General features: G+C 40.8%; 1 protein-coding gene across 1 annotated transcript in view; it reads left to right on the top strand.

The window, feature by feature from the left end:
• LOC104933184 (ERC protein 2-like) overlaps positions 1-19168 on the top strand; it is a 156292-nt gene that overhangs the window by 61182 nt on the left and 75942 nt on the right. Inside the window, exons 10-12 of the mRNA XM_027288591.1 lie at positions 13079-13120; positions 14109-14302; positions 14618-14632. Coding sequence (XP_027144392.1) covers positions 13079-13120; positions 14109-14302; positions 14618-14632 — 251 coding nt within the window. The remainder of the gene's footprint in view (positions 1-13078; positions 13121-14108; positions 14303-14617; positions 14633-19168) is intronic.

Consider the following 19168-nt stretch of genomic DNA (forward strand, 5'->3'; position numbering starts at 1 on the left):
AGCGTAGCCCGTGAGTATCAACGTGGTTCCTGTTTATATATAGATAGTAGATACATAGAGACTGATATTACCTTCAGGAGTAAAAACTTTGTGAAACGCTACCCCGCCTCCATGTGGCTGAGTATCCTCGAGCAGGAGTTAATAACCCAGTACAGATCTTGGTGCCACACATATTTAACTTATTTGTATATTTACACTTCAGAGACATTTCCAGGAATGATAATAATAATTTTAGTGACCATATATGTAATCGATCTTTACTTGGCCTTCCCCCTCCTGTCATAATATCACAAATTCCTGTTGGACCCCCGTGCTCTCAGGCCCCTTGTCTCTCCTGTCGTGTTTTCCCCTAAAAGAACATAACAAACTCTAGCCCACTTAGGTTAATGCATTTTGTGCAAATAAGATTGGGTTGATGAGTGTGCCAAGCCGTGAGGCTAGGTGTGGAGGTAATGGGGGTAAGGACGAGGTAAAAATGACTCTGCTTCCCTTCAGAGGGCCAAGTGCTTCTTGTTTCTCCAGCAATTAATCTTTAGTACAGACACGTATGTTTACTCATACAGTGACAGCTTTGGGCTCTGTACAGGTCATATGATGTCACATATATTTGTTGCAGTATAGTCAAATCATATGGACACACATTTATGCACGACACAGGTGCCTATTTTACACAACAGAGTGTGAACACAGCACAAGTACACAAAACTCAGAGTTAGTCTACAACAATGGCATCATGACATTTTGTGTATATATTTTAACATTTCAGATGTGTTCCTTCCAAGCTACTTCAAATGCATTGCCTGTATCGAAAGTGCAAAAAGTAAGACTTTTCAAACATTTAGTTGTGTCCATATGCTGTGCCATGGCTATATCTGCATATGCAAGGGCCAACTTGTGTATGGTTTATCTGGTGGGTTTGTCATAATGGGAAAGAAGCATTTGTTCAGATGGCTAGTGGTAATAGTTAACAGACACTCTTGGGGTTTTTCTAAGGACAGACTCAAGCCGAGCTACATGTACAGTCCCAGATATGTAGACTGACAAAAAATGGTTTGTTGTGTGTGTGTGTGGGTTGTGCGCGCTCACTTGATGATGTTTTAAACGAGTGGCCTCAGCTGTTTCAACAAGTTAAACATCTTCGCAAACACGGTTAGAATAAAGTACAAGAGAAAGAGGGAAGTAAAGGAACGATAATTCTAGGTTACAAACTTCCTCTGGGATATTTTTTTCAGAGAACAAAGAATTCATCAGTGTAACTTTTCTGTTTTTTTTTTGTTTTTGTTTTTTTTTTTTCTCTCTCAACATTTTACTTAGAAAAAAAAATTGAGATGTTTGGTGGTCTCATAAATCACAGCCAACAGGAGAGAGGGTAATTTTATAATGATAATGACGACTCCAAAACTCTGCATGATGGACGCCCCGGGAGACAACTGATAGAAGCAAACCCACAGAAAAGCAGGCAGCAGCAGAGCTGGGTGGGGGGGGTCGTGTGAAGGGATGAGAGCGGATGAGGGTACAGATTGGTTCTGCTTCAACTAGATTGTGACCCTAACCACATATTGAGGATTGCTTTGCCTTTTCTTTAGGTTTTCAGAGCTATGCGGGATGATCTCACATGTGACCCTGTGTAATTGTCAGCGTCCCATCTTGAAATTTGAAGTTGAAAAAAAGTACAAACTATACTTGGTTCTTATACTATATCTTATTTCTGCCTTTTTTATATTAACTTCTAGCTATCAGCCCAAGTGATGGACTACCGGCAGTAACCCCACGGTAGGTTCTTTAAGCCTTTTGTTTGTTTGTGCTTGGCATGTAGCACAGTAGTGCATGTGCAGAGGCCATTTTAGGACATCGTCCGTACTCAATCATATCACTGTTGCCCAAACTCGGGCTTAACTTTAATCAGCTGAGCTGCTTTGTCACGCTAAGCTCAACCCATCTACCCTAATGTCCTTTGTGATTTTGCTACGTTCTGTCTGTCTCAGCTTTGCTCGGGAAGCATCAAGCTACACTTCCGCAACCCCGTCTGTTATCTTTGTTAGCTTCAGGTGCAATTTGTTAGGCCACGCTTCACTTTAGTGCCTGAGGTATACTACGTTAGCCCCCTTCCTGTTGTCTTAGCTTCAGCTGTGCTTTGCCCACTTCATCAGCATTTCTGCTAGGCTTTTTCTTAGCTTCACCTGTACTTCCTTCAGCCTGTTCTTTACATAGCATGCATACGTTGGAAGTAGCGTAAAGTAATGCTGCCTTAATTCCGTATCATACAGTTTAAATATATGTTTTGTTCATGCCAGCCTTGTATTATGGTGGTTTATTAAAATTTGACAGTGGACTTTTGCACCAGAGTTAGTATGAGCGTAATTTACCCTCGGACAGCAAAGATAAATTGTAATTTCTGTTAAAAAGCAACAGTATTATAAAAACACTGAATATTTACTATACAACATGAACACCAGCAAACAACCAGAACAAGTTTTGACACATTAAGCATGTATTCAGTTTATTTTGTAATGGGTAAATGATTTGGCCGTGAGTTTATCTTGAATTTAAAATCAGTAAAGCAGCACGCACTATCGTGGTACAAAGCTCCCCAAAATTTTCTCTAATAGAGCTCAGTAACTAAGTAACTACTAACTACTAATTGTGTTATTTTAGAGCTTTGCGAAGTCTGACAACATCATGAAACAGAGCAGTGCTGAAAAACTGAGACGTCCTTTTAATTCATGCATATATTTGGCTAGACCAAAGCGCAGAAGCAGCGCCGCAAGTGTCCTGACATCACAGATCGCCTGAGACTTCTGGAGCAGGAATGGCCCGACACAGAGAGGAATGGGGAAGTCACAAGCAGAAGGGAGGGCTAATGCGCTCTAAGGGAGGATGAGTGGACCGATCATTCAAGGAGAAGAAAATTGCCGATCTTGAAAGGTGAGGGTCAAAAATTCAGCGGCATTCATCCATTCACAAGACACACCATGTGTGTGTCCTCAGAGAGCAGTGTCCTTCCAAGTTACCGGATCTTGTTAAGATCTCCATTCATTCCTAAGTGCTCTATTTATTAAAGTAGTAATCCACAGACATAAACTGTCTAGATTGTGTCCTCCCAGCATTGAACTACTTCCACGCTGTCATTCTCTTTGCCTGATGTAATCACATTCTAGAGATGCACACTGTGACCTGGTACATCTGTTGTTTTTTAATCATTTGGCTTAATGTTATCTTTGTTTCTGACAGTATCTGCACGACCTGGGTAAGTAGTTATTGTGTGCCGTTAAACATACATAATGTCATACGTCCATAACACATGACGCTTGAACTATGCCATGACGTTGGGTGATTTTAACTTTTTCCAGGTATAAAAGCTGGAAAATTGGGGCATTTTGTGCTCAAATATGATTCCCACGAAGCTCAGACTTGACTACCAGTGGGACAGTAAATGTACAAGCATTTAAGGCACAACAATCTGGTCCTCGTTTATGGTACAGCCAACACACATGAGAGACTTTTATATGTTTCTGATTTTATCACTGGAGACGTATAGACCTTTGTTGTGTGTGACTTTCACAAGGCTTCATTCTATGGCTCTCACGAGTGCTATCATGTGTGTTTTTCCTCATATCGTACTGGTTTTCACATAAGTGTCTGTAATCCACAGATAAGTGGTCTTGCTCTGTCTTGCATTACTGTCAGTGCCTACAGCAAGTGTGTGCGTGTGCTGTGTGTGCATATGTTGTGTGTGAGTGGTTTGCCAGGCAGGCAGCCAGCAGCATGCCAGTGGGAGGTGGTGTTCCAGCCCAGACACTGGCTTTTATACTGCTGTTTTTACTGGCACTGTGCTACTCAATTATCATCTGATTTAGGATGGCATGTATGTATATGTACCCAAATTTGGTGGTTGGTGCCAACGTAGAGGTACTGTATTGAGTGTTTGAATGTATATTACTTCATGTGGTGTGCATGCATGTGTGAAACAGAAGCAAATTGTGTGTGTATGTAGAAAGGGTGTGTCTTTGGAGCAGTTAGTTTGTTGCTGGTGGCGTCTCGTATGTAGATTGATAGGGTGGTTTTCTGTTGGTGGTGACTCCAATGCACGAGAAGCCATGAGTGTGAAAAAGGTATAACTGAGAGGACAATTTTTAACACACGTTGGCCTGTAGGTATGTTAACGCCAACTATGGTCCTGAAGGTTTAGAATGTATTGGATGGGCTGCATGTATGGATCCAACCACAGTTTCTGCCCTCATTCATTACCCGTTTTAAGCCTCTCCACTCTGGCATGGAACCGTGTGCTGACTCAAACGTGTGGGAACACATGAGCATCAAGTATTAATAGGGACAGTAGCTCTCCGCAGAGTTTGTTCACACAGTCTACCTCTGTTTTCATGTGCGTATGCAGTGACTGCCTCTACCTCTACGTACATGTGTCTGCTACTCACATGCGGGCTGTCAACAGAGTGAACGCAAGCAAAGTGTGTGTTAATCTGCATTTATTCTGTGCACTGCGTTTTAGTGCAGTGTTTGGGTTATATTTGGTTGGAAGAGTGTATTCATTCCTCCTCTCTCAGATCATCCATCTTATCGGTGGCTGCTGTCTTATTAGTGTCAGCCAGTTACTCCTATCATCTGACCCCTCCCGTCTGGTCAGCGTGTAGGGTCGGGGGTCACATGAGGTCAGCCTGAGGTTATAAGAGGAGAATCCACTGCAGTCATGCACTGCGCTGTAAACATGTACAGAAGGACAATCACATGAATACATTCTTCATGTATAAGACATAATACATGAACGCAGACAAAGATTTTTTGACATGTTTGTTTGTGCACACAGTGTTATGTGACAGAATCGGGGCAAGAGTGTCTCTCTGTTGCTGATTGGACTTCAGTGTAAGAGTCTGCAAGATGTGTCTGGGCAAGAAGAGAATGCCTTTTTAATCAGAGTGTTTCTGTTGGACTTGTCAGATGGCCATTAACCCTATCTTGAGGAGAGAGAGAAAACGAGAGGGACAGACACTTCATTCCGGACAGGCCGAGTAGTAAGCAGCAGACAGTATGATACCGCCCGATATTCTCATTCAGAGCACATAGCAGACGACAATGCTCACAGTAGATTCCACGTTGTACTGATATCTCAAGGTGACTTATTTCTCTTCATTTCTGTCTAACTTGACTATCTTCAGTCCAGAGATAACCTTTATTGTTGCTGATTATTACTGCTTATGTGTGTAGGTGTAATCTTAAACTCATCTACCCAAGTTATCAGAGATACTAAACAGGCTTTGTGGGAAGCCTTCATCAGTGTTAACCATTAACCTAATAGATCGATTTGTTAATGTACGAGCTCTGAAAGCCACGGTTTGGATCACCTGGAATCTAGTTTGTCAGATACGGTGGACAAAGATGGAAAAGGAATACATCTCTGGGTACGACCTACTGGCAGTGCTTCATCTAATCTTTCCCCTGCATTTAATTAGTCGCACTCTGAGTGCAGTGTTCTAACTAAGGGCGTCCTGCTGTCCCAGGAAGGAATAACATCATCAGGGACGATTAAAAAAAAACAACAGTTGCCAGGACCACGAGGGATAAAAATAAAAAAATAAAATACAACGCCAACGGTTGTGCTCAATGGCATGCGCGCACGTGACCCAGTGCCATCTGAAAGCTGTCTAGTACCTTTGTGGCCTGATTTTGACCACTTTCTGTTCACACTGACCATGGCAAAACACTGCGTGGAAGAGATTGTACCAAAGAACTTTTCAACTTCATGGTATTTTACACATTTCAATACGAAGAAAGCTACTCAGATGTAATATCATAAAAAAGACAGCGGAAACAAGACGTTTGCCAACACTGTAGGTCAGACTTCCTATGTTTATAATGTGCATAGTATTTTAATTTCATGCCATGTGCTCACATTTAATTGTTTAAATTTATTGTAGAAACACCAGACATTTGTTAATTGGAGACAGTACAACATTGGTGTTCAGGCTGTTTAACTGTTCATTTTGGGACAGGTGTGATGGTTGGTTCAGGTGAACAGTCTATTTTGAAACATGACACAGGATTGTTGCATTCAAGCACTCCGGCAGTTTTTTGAAACACAAGTCTGTGATCAACTGGTTTAACACAGAAAGTAGAGAAGATCGACATAAATGGATTTTTATATGGTGTGAATGAAACCTGTTTCTTTTTCCTTTGTTCTTCTTCATGGCTATATATTGTTTAACTAGTGGAATATTTGCATATTCTTTGTCCCAGTCCTACTAACTTTTTAATGTTTCTGCGGTTATGTGGGCGCTAGTACTTTGAGAATCTAAAATTCAGCTCCCAGTTCTCCCATATCACAAGCATTGACGTGCAAGCTCTGGTATGTAAGTGAGGGTTTCAGTGAAAGAGAAGTGTGTGTGGTGTGTATGTGAGAGTTATGTAATGTACTATAGGTTGCGGTCGATTGTGCTTTGTTGGCGAGTTTTCTGGTGAGACGAGGAGAATTCATGTTCGTTCCTGGAGTTCGAAGGGTCCTGTCGGGTAGGAATCGTTAGTATCGGCTGGACAAAACATTCATACATCACAAACAAACTGCACACATATTAACTTTTGGACTTATTCCTATGACCATAATTCAAATCCAGCTGTGAGAAACATTCAATCTTTTTAACGCACACACACTAACAGCTACTGCATGAGGGCCAATATACAACAAAACCTCAAGGTCTTGTATATATATTTGTACATGAAAATTTGTTAAAACTGTGAGCATTTCCGCGGTGTCTTATCAGTGTGTGCAATTTAAAGGGCCATTTTCGCTGTGAAAATGACTCCTCATACCTCTGTTATATTATGGACAAGTTGCCACCTGCCCCGAGAACGGGTTTTTCATTATACAATATAAATTACATAACATACGTTGATCTCAATCTATGGAATCCGCATTTATACTTTCTACACATTACTACTGAAGACACACCAACACTTCGTCTTTTTAACTCCTCCACCCCCAACCACACACACACCAACACAAAACCACACACACACAACCCACAACACACAACACCCACCACAATATATTAAAGACACAGTGAAACTGTATTTGTATCTGTCGTAAGACTGTTAAGCACCATAAAGCATCTATCATTTATTAAAACAGGACTTTGTTCTTGTGATCTGTCGCACTGCATCTAGACAAGTGCCTCAGATAAAAAACTTAAGACTCCAGTTGTTGATCCAACTCCTCACGCCACACTGTACTAGCTCTCCATTTTTCTCCTTCTCTCTTTCCTGTAACCCCTCGTCTTCTTTTCAATAAAGGGAACATGATTAAATTTCAGATTTATTCTGCTTGTTATCCCATCTGTTGTACCAACCCTGTCAGAAACTGCCCTCGGTGTGTCCCTGTCTGCTTGACCACAGGAATACAGGATTTTGTTCCATCTGTGCAGTGTATTAAAAGAGAGGAAGGAAAAGAGACACAGTAGAATTAGAGTTATGAAAGGTGATAAATGTGAAGGGTTTACTCTTTGACCTTTATACAAGGGAAAATCGCAACTGAGAATTGCATACTCTTTTGCAGCAACAACCCTACTTACATATTCACAGTTTCCCACATCGCTCATGGAGGGCCCAGTGTGACCGCGCTTCCTGTGTGACCCACTCAGAGCTTCTACTGGAAGCCATGCCGTTTACTCTCGTTCTTGTCAATGGGCACTCCGCAGTAATCCTTCGGGAGGTTAGAAATTCATCATTCTTTTTTTTTCACAGGTCCGAGATTAGGACAAAACTTGGCGACAAGCACAAAGAAAGCAAGCAGGGAGTGATAACAGGGAAAATGGAAAAAGGAGTCGTAGGGGAGAATACACCAAGACACATAATCAATATGTATAAGAGAGAGATCACATCCGGTTAACAAAAAAAACATAGGGCTGTACTTGAAGCCAGAAAAAGCGGAGCTGCTTATTTGGAAGGCGGATGGGGAGGGTCCAGGTGACGGAAGACGAGGGAATTTGAACAAATTACTTATTCCGCTTGGTTTAGGAACGGACTGGACTCATGCACAGTGCTCGTCTATCTCTTCTTTCTCATTCTCTTCTCTCTCTCCCTCTCTCTTCTCTCCTCTCACACCTCATCTTCTAAGAAATGTCACGGCAATAAAATACATTTTCCCCCCATGATTTACTATTACGCACTCATACCAATCACATTCTCATTCATATTTTCCACTCACATGCAGCCCGCCCGTCTGCTCCTTATTCACACTCTTACATGCCTCATTTGCCTTTCATAAGGTCAAAACAATTGGTTCATTTTGCGATGATTAGGTCAGATGGGGGTATATCAGCTATCAGGGGACCAGCGTTCTGATGGTTTCTACACCGTACCAGTAGCAGTTGTGTGTGATAGCTGATATCCCTATGGATAAAGTTGTTCCTATGACATGCCTCTGGTTTAAAAACAACACAGGACATCAAAAGACCCGCATATAAACAGCTTTTATCCCCCTCCTGCTCACTGTGTAAATATGTGTGCACATGTAATATGTGTGTATTATATACTTCATTCATAATAGTAACATAAATTGAATAGTTATCTTATTTACTAGCACTTTTCCAAACCAACTCGTAAACATATAAAATTAACATGTAAAATCAACAGCAGAGTCATTACAAAACGAAATAAAGAAAAAAAGCCGAGACATGAACTGACAGGTATAGTAAACTGCTCTGTGTGTGTGTGTGTGTGTGTGTGTGTGTGTTTGGTGTGTGGTGTGGTGTTGTGTGTGTGTGGTGTGCGGCGTGCTGCGTGTGTTTGCTACCGGGCAGCATAACTATCCGATAATAAATATGACCTAAAGTCCTTAAAATTATAGAAAGGTTTTGAAGGTACTATGTTGTGTGTCTGGTGTGTTGTGCAAGGTGGGTGAGTAAATAATGTATTTCATATCTTTTCTATTTCACAATTAATGCACCCCAACATCACCCATTAAAAAGTGACACACACACACACACACACACACACCAAACACCACACCATTCTAAAGGCGTGACAGCAAATATGAAATATGTGGGGGCAGTTGTAGGTTTTCCAGAGTAAACCACACCAGTGTGGATATGGAATAATAATGTGGCGCGTTTTAGCAGTGCTGGTACAGCCTGTTTCCAGTTGTTGGAGGGGTCTCTTAAGCGCTAATTGTCACTGTCAAGTTTCTACACCTTTTTTTTTTTTTAAAGCGCGAAGGCCAAAACGCGAGCTAAAGAGTGTGGTTTGCTTCTATTTTACGAGTGTTTGTGAGAGATAGAGCTTATGATAAGCGTTAAACTGTGCGTGTCTTATTGCATCGGTTCTGTGGTTCATGTGGTTCTTGCATATTTCAAAATATCTTTGCCGTGTGTAGTGTCATGGTCTCTGGCCTAAGTATTAGTTGTTAATGACACGCAAACAGGTTTAGTGTTGGTGTAACCCCACAGTCGTCTGGCTATATGGCATTTAACCAAAATAAATTCTGCACAGAAAATTGAAATAAATAAAAAAAATAATTGTGCACTGGCTCACCTGTTGCATGTGAAACATTAAGCAACATAAAATCTTTTTTTAAAGCTATACAATATGGGCTTAGCCTACACAATATTAAGCCTACATATAATTATCTGGTAAAGCACTTAAATGAAAAACTTGAAACATTAGCAGCACCACTTATAATCTCCCTTGTTCTGAGAAAGGTCACAGTAAGATTACCTGTAAACTTACAGTAACATGTAGGACTGAACACAGCTTCAATCATCCCTGAGGAAGGTGACAGTAAAATTAGAGGGCCTCTATTAAACAATTTCCCGCAGAAATGTTGAGAGTGACGAGCTGAGCATGTTTATTTACACACAGGAGCAGATAGCATTAGCATGTTAGCATTAGCATGTATTTAATTCTTAATGGCTAATGCTAACTGCTAGCGCGTCAGCACGCCTGCAGGTTTTGCAGGTGTTATCTTAGTGAACTCGTAGAGCTGCTGAACTTAAACGTAGCACCGCAGAGTTTACACTGAGCGTCTTTGTCATCATTGCTTAGTTTGAAATGCTCCATACTCCACTCCGGGTCTGTCGCCGCGTTGCGTTCAGGTACGTTTGCTGTGGCCTAGATTGAGCAATGGCGCCCTCAACTGGCGACACCATGAAATCTCACTGAAAAAACTCCTGTGGAAAATGGTCCTAGATTCAGTTAACCCGATTAATTTAATTTAATCGATTAAATTATTTTCGGCGATTAACCGGTTAATCGATTAACTGTTTACATCACTATTTCTGACTCAAAATCTCTGTTTATTTTCCTGAATACTATTTTGTGTGCACTCTGTGGAATATCAGTCTGGCGTTTTATTCATTTTAAAAATGCCTTTTTTTTAATCTGTTTTTTTTTTGCAAATTACTGTTATTGAGTTTGAATGCACTTTTTGTAACTTGCTTTAAAAAAAAAAGCATCTGCCAAATGAATGTAATAATGTGATATAACAATCCAAAGAGAAAAGCTGAGATGTTCTTATTGTACTACTTTTAAAAATGAGTTTTGCAGCATACAGACTTGTGAGTTCTTGACTACACAACAACATGTGCTTGATGTTTAATTATGTCACAAAAAATGTTGTTCTGATCTGTTCTGAGCGCATTAGATGAATCCTCTTTTCTGACTTAATACATCTGTTAGTGGGTAAAATGGTCGCCTTGATATACAGTAAGTGCTTTTTAAATGTTTACATTAATCCATGAGAAACTGGTGATAAACTGATGTTAATCACAAATATATCCAAAAATGGAGAAACAAACTTTTCGCCTAATGGCGCTGTGATATGTGGCCATTTACCTCTTATGCAGATGTAGAGTTTGTGTTTGCCGTCAGGTCATGTACACACAGTGGCCTACTCACTGTATCTACAGATGTTTGTATTACTGACTCAGTCAAGCTGTTAGCGGAGCGTTTTATCTTGACCTCAGAGCTCTGTTGACTTCACTGCATCCTCATCCTCTTCTCATAAAACAGTATTTGTTGATTCCGAGGTTAATAAAGGACTTCTGGAACTAAACATTCGCTCTTCAAAGAGAAAAACAGTAAAGATCCGCAGGGAAGGTTTTGACCTTTCCAGAGAGGATTGGTTTAAATCAGGAAGAAGGCACTACACCTCAGCTTTGGAGTCTTATTCAAAGGACTGTTTGGTCTTTTCAAAACTGACTGATGTAATACCGTCTTGTGTTTTTCTTTTTTTTTTGTTCTGTTTCTTTTTAATGATAAAATCGAGATCAGAGATTGATTTTTGTACTGACAGGTATACAGTGAGATCCAACGTGGTCCTGTTTATATATAGATAGATAGATACATAGAGACTGATATTACCTTCAGGAGTAAATTTTTTTGTGAAACGCTACCCCGCCTCAATGTGGCTGAGTATCCTCCGAGCAGGAGTTAAATAACCCAGTACAGATCTTGGTGGCCACACATATTTAACTTATTTGTAATATTTACACTTCAGAGACATTTCCAGGAATGATAATAATAATTTTAGTGACCATATATGTAATCGTATCTTTACTGGCCTTCCCCCTCCTGTCATAATATCACAAATTCCTGTTGGACCCGCCGTGCTCTCAGCCCCTGCTTTCTTCCTGTCTGTGTTTTCCCCTAAAAGAACATAACAAACTCTAGCCCACTTAGGCTTAATGCATTTTGTGCAAACTAAGATTGGGTTTGATGAGTGTGCACAAGCCTGTGAGGCTAGGTGTGGAGGTAATGGGGGTAAGGACGAGGTAAACAATGACTCTGCTTCCCTTCCAGAGGGCCAAGTGCTCTCTGTTTCCCAGCATTTAATCTTTAGTACAGACACGTATGTTTACACATACAGTGACAAGCTTATGAGGCTCTGTAAGGTCATATGATGTCACATATATTGTTGTCAGATTAGTCAAACTCATATGGACACACATTTATGCACGACACAGGTGCATATTTTACACACACAGATGTGTGAACACAGCACAAGTACACAAAACATCAGAGTCATAGTCTACAACAATGGCATCATTGACATTTTGTGTATATATTTTAACATTTACAGATGTGTTCCTTCAAAGCTACTTCAACATGCATGCCTGTATCGAAAGTGCAAAAAGTAAGACTTTTCAAACATTTAGTTGTGCTCCATATGCTGTGCCCATGGCTATATCTGCCATATGCAAGGGCCAACTTGTGCATATGGTTTATCTGGTGGGTTTGTCATAATGGGAAAGAAGCATTTGTTCAGATTGGCTAGTGGTAATAGTTAACAGACACTCCTTGGGGTTTTTCTAATGACAGACTCAAGCAGAGCTACATGTACAGTCCCAGACTTATGTAGACCTGACAAAAAATGGTGTGTGTGTGTGTGTGTGTGTTTGTGCGCGCTCACTTGATGATGTTTAAACGAGTGGCCTCAGCTGTTTCAACAAGTTAAACAATCTTCGCAAACACGGTAGAAGTAAAGTACAAGAGAAAGAGGGAGAAGTAAAGAGAACGATAATTCTAGGTTCCAAACTTCCTCTGGGATATTTTTTTCAGAGAACAAAGAATTCATCAGTGTAACTTTTCTGTTTTTTTGTTGTTGTTTGTTTTCTTTTTCTTTTTCTCTCTCAACATTTTACTTAGAAGAAAAAAAAATTGAGATGTTTGGTGGTCTCATAAAATCACAGCCAAACAGAGAGAGACGGGTAATTTTATAATGATAATGACTGAACTCCAAACTCTGCATGATGGACGCCCCGGGGAGACAACTGATAGAAGCAAACCACAGAAAAGCAGGCAGCAGCAGAGCTGGGTGGGGGGGTCGTTGATGAAGGGATGAGAGCGGATGAGGGTACAGATTGGTTCTGCTTCAACTAGATTGTGACCCTAACCACATATTGAGGATTGCTTTGCCTTTTCCTTTAGGTTTCAGAGCTATGCGGGATGATCTCACATGTGACCCTGTGTAATTGTCAGCGTCCCATCTTGAAATTTGAAGTTGAAAAAATTTGAAAACTACACTTGGTTCTTATACTATATTCTCATTTTCTGCCTTTTTTATATTAACTTCTAGCTATCAGCCAAAGTAGATGGACTACCGGCAGTAAGCCCCACGGTAGGTTCTCTTAAGCCTTTTGTTTGTTTGTGCTTGCATGTAGCACAGTATGTGCATGTGCAGAGGCCATTTTAGGACATCGCAGTACTCACTCAGTACTCACTGTTGCCAAACTCGGCTTAACTTTAATCAGCCTGAGCTGTACTTTGTCACGCTAAGCTCAACCTCCATCTACCCTAACTGTCCTTTGTGATTTTCTGCTACGTTCTGTCTGTCTCAGCTTTGCTCGGGAAGCATCAAGCTACACTTCAGCAACCCCGTCTGTACTTTGTTAGCTTCAGGTGCAATTTGTTAGGCCACGCTTCACTTTCGTCAGCCTGAGGTGTACTTCATAGCCTCGGCTGTTGTCTGTTAGCTTCAGCTGTGCTTTGCCCACTTCATCAGCATTTCATTGCTAGGCTTAGCTTCACCTGTACTTTCAGCCCTGTTCTTACATAGCATGCATACAGTTGGCAAAGTAGCGTAAAGTAATGCTGCTTTAATTCCATATCATAACAGTTTAAATATATGTTTTGTTCATGCCAGCTTTGTGATTATGGTGGTTGTTTTATTAATTTATTTGACAGTGACATTGCACCAGAGTTAGTTATGAGCTAATTTACCCTTGACAGGAAGCAAAGATAAATTGTAATTTCTGTTAACAAAGCAACAGTATTATAAAAACACTGAATATTTACTATACAACATGAACACCAGCAACAACCAGAACAAGTTTTGACAACATTGAGACATGTATTGCATTTATTTGTAATGGGTAAATGATTTGGCCATGAGTTTATCTTGAGTTTAAAATCAGTAAAGCAGCAGCACTATCGTGGTACAAAGCTCCCAAACATTTTCTCTAATAGAGCTCACGTAACTAAGTAACTACTAACTGACTAATTGTAGTTTATTTTAGAGCTTTAGCGAAGTCTGACAACATCATGAAACAGGAGCAGTGCTTGAAAAACTGAGACGTCCTTTTAATTCATGCAATATATTTGGCTAGACCCAAAACGCAGAAGAAGCGGCCCGCAAGTGTCCTGACATCACAGATCGCCTGAGACTTCTGGAGCAGGAAGTGGCCCGCAACAGAGAGGAATCGGGGAAGTCACAAGCAGAAGTGGAGAGGCTAATGGCAGCTCTAAGGGAGGCTGAGATGGACCGATCATTCAAGGAGAAGAAAATTGCCGATCTTGAAAGGTGAGGGTCAAAAATTCAGCGGCATTCATATCCATCACAAGACACCATGTGGGTGTCCTCAGAGAGCAGTGTCCTTCCAAGTTACCGGATCTTTGTAAGATCTCAATTCATTCCTAAGTGCTCTATTTATAAAGTAGTAATCCACAAGACATAAACTGTCTAGATTGTGTCCTCCCAGCACTTGAAACTACTTCCACGCTGTCATTCTCTTTGCCTGATGTAATCACATTCTAGAGATGCACACTGTGACCTGTGTACATCTGTTGTTTTTTAATCATTTGGCTTAATGTTTTATCATTTGTTTCCGTGTATCAGTATCTGCAGACCTGGGTAAGTAGTTCTTAGTGTGCCCGTTAAACATACCATCATAATGTCATACTGTCCATAACCATGACGCTTGACATTATGCCATGACTGTTGGGTTGATTTTAAACTTTTCCAGGTATAAAGCTGGAAATTGGGGCATTTTGGCTCAAATATGATTCCCACGAAGCTCAGACTTGACTACTCCAGTGGGACAGTAAATGTACAATGCATTTAAGGCAAACAATCCTGGTCCTCGTTTATGTCACAGCAACAACACAATGAGAGACTTTATATGTTTTCCTGATTTATATCACTGGAGACGTATAGACCTTTTGTTGTGTTGACTTTCACAAGGCTTCATTCATTGCTCTCACGAGTGCTATCATGTGTGTTTTTCCTCATATCAAACTGTGTTTTCACATAAGTGTCTGTAAATCCAACAGATAAGTGGTCTTGCTTCTGTCTTTGCATTACTGTCAGTGCATACAGCAAGTGTGTGCGTGTGCGTGTGTGTGCATATGTGTGTGTGAGTGAGTTTGCCAGGCAGGCAGCCAGCAGCATGCCAGTGGGAGGTGGTGTATCCAGCCCAGACACTGGCTGTTTATACTGCTCTGTTTATTACTGGCACTGTGCTACTCAATTATCATCTGATTTATGGATTGGCATGGTATGTATATGTACCCAAATGGTTGTTTGGTGCCAACGTAGAGGTTTGAATGTATATTTACTTCATGTGTGTGTACATGCATGTGTGAAAAAGAAGCAAATTGTGTGTGTATGTAGAAAGTGTGTGTCTTTGGAGCAGTTATAGTTGTGTGCTGGTTGGCGTCTCTGTATGTAGATTGATAGAGGGTGGTTTCTCTGTTGGTGGAATGCCAACTGCACAGAAGAAGCCATGAGTGTGAAAAAGGTATATATGAGAGGACAATTTTTTAACACACGTTGGCCTGTCAGGTATGTTAACGCCAACTATGGTCCTGAATGGTTTAGAATGTATCTGGATGGGCTGCATGTACTGGATCCAACACAGTTTCCTGCCTCATTCATTACCCGTTTTACAGACTCTCCACTCTGGCATGGAACCAGTGTGCTGACTCAAACTGTGTGGGAACACATGAGCATCAAGTATAATAGGGATACAGTAGCTCCCGCAGAGTTTGTTCACACAGTCTACCCTCTGTTTTCATGTGCGTATGCATGTGACATGCCTCTACCTCTACGTACATGTGTCTGCTACTCACATGCGGCTGTCAACAGAGTGAACGCAAGCACATGTGTGTGTTAATCTGCACGTTTATTTTCTGTGCACGTGTGTGCGCAGTGATTTGTGAGGCAGGAGTGTTTGGGATCAAGCGTTGGAAGAGTTTCTTCCCTCCCCTCAGATCATCCATCTTATCGGGGCTGCTGTCTTATTAGTGTCAGCCAGTTACTCCTATCAGTCTGACCCCTCCCGTCTGGTCAGCGTGTAGAGGTCGGGGGTCACATGCAGGTCAGCCTGAGTTTATAAGAGGAGAATCCACTGCAGTCATGCACTGCCGCTGTAAACATGTACAGAAGAGACATCACATGAATACATTCTTCATGTATAAGACATTAAACATGAACGCAGACACAAGATTTTTTGCACATGTTTGTTTGTGCACACATGTGTTATGTGACAGAATCGGTGCAAGAGTGTCTCTCTGTGTGCTGATTGGACTTCAGTGTAAGAGTCTGCAAGATGTGTCTGGGCAGAAGATGAATGCCTTTTTAATCAGAGTGTTTCTGTTGGAACTTGGTCAGATGGCCTATTAACCACTATCTGGATGGAGAGAGAGAAAAACTGATGAGGGAACAGACACTTTCTCATTCAGCTGGCAACACAGCAGAGACAGAGTGTCAAAGATAAATGCAGCCAGCAGGTCATTGTAATGAAATATCTCCCAGAAAAGGGGAGACTTACTCATTCATACTGTAGCCTAGATCTATGATCTACTCTAAGTCATCAGAGATAACATTTATTGTTGGTGTATTATTTACTGTTATGTGTGTAGGTGTAATTCTTAACTAATCTACCCAAGTTATCAGAGATACTAAACAGGCTTTGTGGAAAGCATCTACATCAGCTGTTAACATTAACTCTAATAGATAGATGTGTTAAGTAGAGCTCTGAAAGCCACGGTTATGGATCACCTGGAACAGTTTGTCCAGATACGGTGGACTAAAATGGAAAATGGAATACATCTCATGGTACGACATACTGGCAGTGAATCATTCTAATCTTTTCCCTATGCATTTAATTAAGTCGCACTCTGAGTGCAGGGTTCTAACTTAAGGGCGTCCTGCTGTCCCAGGACGGAAAACATTCATCAGGGACGATAAAAAAACAACAGTTGCAGGACAGAGGGATAAAAAAAAAAATATATACAACTGCAACGGTTGTTGCTCACACTGGCATGCGCGCACCGTGACAGTGCCATCTGAAAGCTGTCTGTACCTGTTGTGGACCTGATTTTGCACTTTCTGGTGTCACCAGAGACCACATGGCAAAACATGCTGTAGAAGAGATTGTTACAAAGACTTATAACTTAATTTGTATTTTACACATTTCATAGAAGAAATGCAGCTCAGAGTAATTACATCAAAAAAGACAGCGGAAAACAAGATGTTTTGCCAACATGTAGGCCGATTTATGTTTTAATGTGCATAGTATTTTATTAATGCCATGCATCACATTTAATTGTTTAAATTTATTGTAGACAACCAGCCATTTTGTAATTAGGACAGCCAACATTTGGTTCAGGATGATTTAAATTGTATTTTGGGACAGGTTGTGATGGTGGTTTCCAGTGAACAGTCTATTTGAAACATGACCAGAGATTGTTGCATTCAAGCATCTGCAGTTTCATTTGAAACACAAGTTGTGACAAAATGTGTTCTAACACAGAAAGTAGAAAGATGAATATAATGATTTTTTTATATGGTGGGTGAATGAAACCTTGTTTCTTTTTCCTTTGCTTCTTCCTTCATGGCTATATATTGTTAACTAGTGGAATTATTTGGCATAGTCTTCTTCTGTTCCAGTCCTATACTTTTAATGTTTCTGCGGTGATGTGGGAGCTAGACTTTGAGAAATAAATCAGCCTCCCAGTCTCGCCATATCACAGCTATTGACGTGGCAAGCACTCTGGTATGTAAGGGAGGGTTTCAGGAAAAGGGAAGTGTGTGTGTGTGTGTGTATACGTATGTACATATATATGTGTGTGCGTGTGCGTGCGCATATGTCTAGGGTGAGACTGAGGAGAATTCATGTTGGTCATGGAGTTCACAAGGGTCTGTGGGTAGGAATCGTTAGTTATTGGCTGACAAACATTCATACACTCACAAACAAATGCACACATATCACTTTTGGCCTTATTCCTATGACCATAATCAAACTCCAGATGTTGAGAAACATCAATCTTTTGAAAGCACACACACTACAGCATATGCATGAGTGCCAATATACACAAAACCTCAAGGTCTCTGTATATAATATTTGTACATGAAAATTTGTAAACTGTGAGCATTTCCGTGTGTCTTTGCAGGTGTGCAATTTAAAGGGCCATTTTAGCTTTGAAAATGACTCATTAACCTCCTGTTATATTATAGACAAGTTGCACCTGCACCAGAGAAGGTGTTTTTTCATAATACAAATATCAAACATACACATTACTTTATATAATCTATGAATCGCATTATACTTTCTCACATTTAAACATGAAGACACACAAACACTTCTTCCTTTTTAACCTCCTCCCACACACACACACACACACACACACACACACACACACACACGCACAATATATTAAAGCAACAGTGAAACTGTATTTGTATTGCGATAAGACATGTCTAAGCACCATAAAGCATCTATCATTAATAAACAGACTTGTTCTGTTTGGATCTGTCAGCACTGCATCTAGACAAGTGCCTCAGATAAAACTTCAGACTCCAGTGTTGATCCAACTGCCTCACGCCACACTGTCATAGCTCTCCATTTCTTCTCCTTCTCTCCTTTTCCTGTACCCCTCGTCTTCTTTCAATAAAGGGAAAATGTATTTAATTCAGATCATATCTGCTTGTTATCCCATCTGTTGTACAACCCTGTGCAGAAACTGCCCTGGTGTGTCCCTGTCTGCTTGACACAGGGAAACAGGATTTTGTTCCACTGTGCAGTTTATTAAAAGAGAGAAGGAAAAGACAGAGTAAGAATTAAGAGTTATGAAAGGTAGATAAAAAATGTGAAAGGTTATTACTCCTTTTGACCTTTATTTACCCAGGAAAAGTCAACTGAGAATGCATACTCTTTTTCAGCAACACCCTACTTAATATTCACAGTTTCCCACATTCAGATCTGGGAGCGGCCCAGTGTGACCGCAGCTTCCTGCTGTTGACCACTCAGCAGCTCTACTGGAGCCATGCCGTTACTCTTCGTTTCTTGCTCAAGGGCACGTCCGCAGTAATCCTTTAGGGAGGTTAGAGTATTCATTCATTCTTTTTTTTTCACAGCGTCCCGAGTATTAGACAAAACATTGGAGA

The sequence above is a fragment of the Larimichthys crocea genome, chromosome XV (genome assembly GCF_000972845.2).
Source record: "Larimichthys crocea isolate SSNF chromosome XV, L_crocea_2.0, whole genome shotgun sequence".
Lineage (NCBI taxonomy): Eukaryota > Metazoa > Chordata > Actinopteri > Sciaenidae > Larimichthys > Larimichthys crocea.